Source organism: Austrofundulus limnaeus, unplaced genomic scaffold (assembly GCF_001266775.1).
Source record: "Austrofundulus limnaeus strain Quisiro unplaced genomic scaffold, Austrofundulus_limnaeus-1.0 Scaffold2, whole genome shotgun sequence".
Lineage (NCBI taxonomy): Eukaryota > Metazoa > Chordata > Actinopteri > Cyprinodontiformes > Rivulidae > Austrofundulus > Austrofundulus limnaeus.
The window spans coordinates 2,966,609-2,969,596 of NW_013952404.1; the positions used below are offsets into that span (position 1 = coordinate 2,966,609).

A 2,988-nucleotide genomic window follows, 5' to 3' on the forward strand; every position below is an offset into this window, starting at 1 on the left:
ACAATCAAATAAGTAAAACATTAAAAAGGACAGAGGGCAACCTTCTAAATAATTGTGAAAATGTTWATTTTTTTATTATTTTGGATTATTTACCTAAGTTTGTGTCATGAAATAATAATTTAAAAAATACTTTCTAAAACTGTGATTTTGTGTTTGTGGTGATAAACAAATTAACCCAATGATTTTATGTTTAATGCATAAAAGTGATGTGTTTGTGAGACATTCATTTATCTAAAACCAACAACATATTATTTAACAAAAAAATCAACAGCTTGTCAAAAAATATCTGACTTCTAAAATAGTTAATATTTGTGAAGTCCCACATTTATAATCCCAAATTTGTCTAACCAAATAATTAACCAATCAGAGAGCATTTTTTTCGTTTTCCCCCTCACACAGCTGTTAAATAAATACAACAGAATTATTTGGCAGAAAATCCTCTCAGACGGCGCGACTTCACAGTGGATGAAAACACAGAATAAAAGAGGAAAATGCGTGTAGCGACTATTCAAGGTTGGATCTAGCAGGTGAGCAAGGTGTTTGCAAATGCATCATCCCATGAAAAGGCCTATTGAGAGTGACCTTACTGCGTTCTGGCTGAATGAGGAAACGGCAGACGGTGCTGCTTTTAATAGACAATTTGTTCAGCCTGTTGCCAAAACAGATTTAAAGGAGTGAAATGGTGATTCATCACCAACAAGCTGCTGTTTGAGATGATTAGACTCAGGTTGGAGGTAAAGTGGAGATTAGAAGAGTTTTTTTCCCCTCACCTGAAGGATCCATGAAGGCTCGTAATCCCAGGATGTTGTTGACGGTGTGCGGAGAAGGCCAGGCCCTGGATATGCTCACATGTCCAGCCCCCACGGGCACTCCAGCTGGGGTGCCCATTTTAGTGCTTGTCGGAGACATAGTGTTGGGGTAGGAGTACGGGTATATGTGGTTGTAGGAGAGGCCGGCCTGCGCGGAGGCTTGCTTGCTGCTCTCGTACTGGCTGGGCTGGGAGAGATTCCCAATCTTGTTGCGTAAAATCCTGCTGATCGAGCTCACGGACGGCACGTTGTATTTGTCACAAACCCCGTCGGCCAAAAGCCTGTCCCTGATCTCCCAGGCAAAGATCCCGGGGTCGCTCTGTTTGTACTCCCGGATGTTTTTCACCACGTTCGGCGTCGTGACGCGCGGCTTGCTCCCACCGATGGCACCGGGCAAGATGGAGCCCGTCTCGTTGTACCTCGCCAAAATCTTGCTCACGCAGCCGTGGGAGACTCGGAGCTGCCGGCTTATGTCACAGGGTCGGATCCCGATCTGGGCCAGCTCCACGATTCGCAACCGTATGGCGTTGGGCAGGGGTCTGCCGTTGACGAACACTCCGCCCAGCTGGTTCACCTCTCCATAGGTTTGCTCTGCGGGAGAAAGAACACATGACGYGTTTTACCTCTTGGAGGCGAGTCTGTCTGAACAAATACATTCAACGTCCACTTCTTAGGATGGATTTGCACATAAATCAGCTGCGTAAAAACAGCCCTATTTATTCAAAGCTCTCGCATTCACAGGAATTTGCAGCACAGACTGAGCTCACGCAGACGTCGGCTCAGTAGGCCCGTGTGGGTTTTTACAACTGCTCAAAAGCGTGCAAACTGTTAAACTGGTTTTACCCTGCAAAGCGCACAAAAAACACTATTAAATATGGCGAGCATGAAGAATAGACATCAGAGAACCCTTCAAAGAAAAGCTCGCCGTCTAATTGGTGGTGTGGTTCCATTTAAAGCTCCAAACAGGCACTCATGCTCTGTAGTAGTAAGGGAAAAAAATGCACCTTATAAAAAATCTGTCTTTAAATGATCCTTAAATCAAAATGCGTTTTTTTTTCTATCAGCCATTGACGCACGCACTCATTAGAAGCTTACCCATTTGCTTGTACAGGTCGAGATGCAGGCAAATACAGATGTCCCTCCAAAATAGCGACGTGAGAGAAGGAAAGGGGGGCGAGAGGAATGAGCCCCCACAACCCAGAGAACCAAAAAGTCAGCTTGTTTCAGCCTCGTCCGAACGCAGCGGGCTCCCCTGTTCATGAACTGGAAGCGAGTGACTGCTGCGCGCAAACGCACCGGAGCGATCTTCATCCGATAAACGCGAATTGGATTTGTCCCGGGGAGTCCGAAGGCTGCTGGAATTAATTTGACGCGTCCTCCACTTCAAGTCTCCGCAGTTCCACGCCGAGCCTCTCCGCGCGCTCCCATTGGTCGTCCCGATGCTGGGAGACGCTGTCAGCCAATAGGAAGCCCATCCGGTCGAAGCTGCTCAGCCCTTTTTTTTTCTTTCTTATTTTGCATACAGGGGGAAGTGACAGAGAGAGGGAAACGTTCCAGCCAACATGCAGCCCCCCTGGTAAGGACTCACGCATCGTGCCAAATATTGTTGCCACAATTCTCAACTTAAAAATAATCAGTTGAAAAAGATTTAATGTATTAATTGTATTTGATTTGCATGAACAAGCTTTTAGTGGTAGCCTAAACGGATATTTTTTTCCAAGTCATTCATTCCATCAGTGCATGAATTTCTAAGCCATGTGTGCTATTCTAGTTTATAAAAACTACACTTGTGTTCATCAACTTTAGTTTGTTTTATTTTATGATCTATAAACAAACCATAAGAGGAGAGATTTAGTTTAATATTTACAAGAAGATTCTTGATCCATCAGAGCAAAAATAAAGACAAAAACTACCCGCCAAAGTTTTTATTCATTTAATTTATTTAATAAGGTCATCAAAGATGGGACTGGCCTCGTGTAATCGATCCCCCTATGATCTCAGACTATAAATATGGGATATCGACTGGATTCCAGAGACGACCTTATTATCGCAGCGTGCTCGCAGAGTTTCCTGTCCGAGTTTGGAACCCATCGTTTATAAGCTCACAAAATGTTACTTGTAAAACTTAACAGTCGACCCGATGGTAACAAGGTGCAGCAGTACCCTCCCTGTCCCAGAC

General features: G+C 44.5%; 1 protein-coding gene across 1 annotated transcript in view; it reads right to left on the reverse strand.

The window, feature by feature from the left end:
• The window catches only part of pax1a (paired box 1a), a gene marked incomplete in the record, with an annotated part of 3,837 nt that extends 1,645 nt beyond the window's left edge, over positions 1-2,192 (reverse strand). The window contains 2 exon segments of the mRNA XM_014010760.1: positions 771-1,400; positions 1,905-2,192. Coding sequence (XP_013866214.1) covers positions 771-1,400; positions 1,905-1,908 — 634 coding nt within the window.
• Positions 2,193-2,988: the final 796 nt, after the last annotated feature.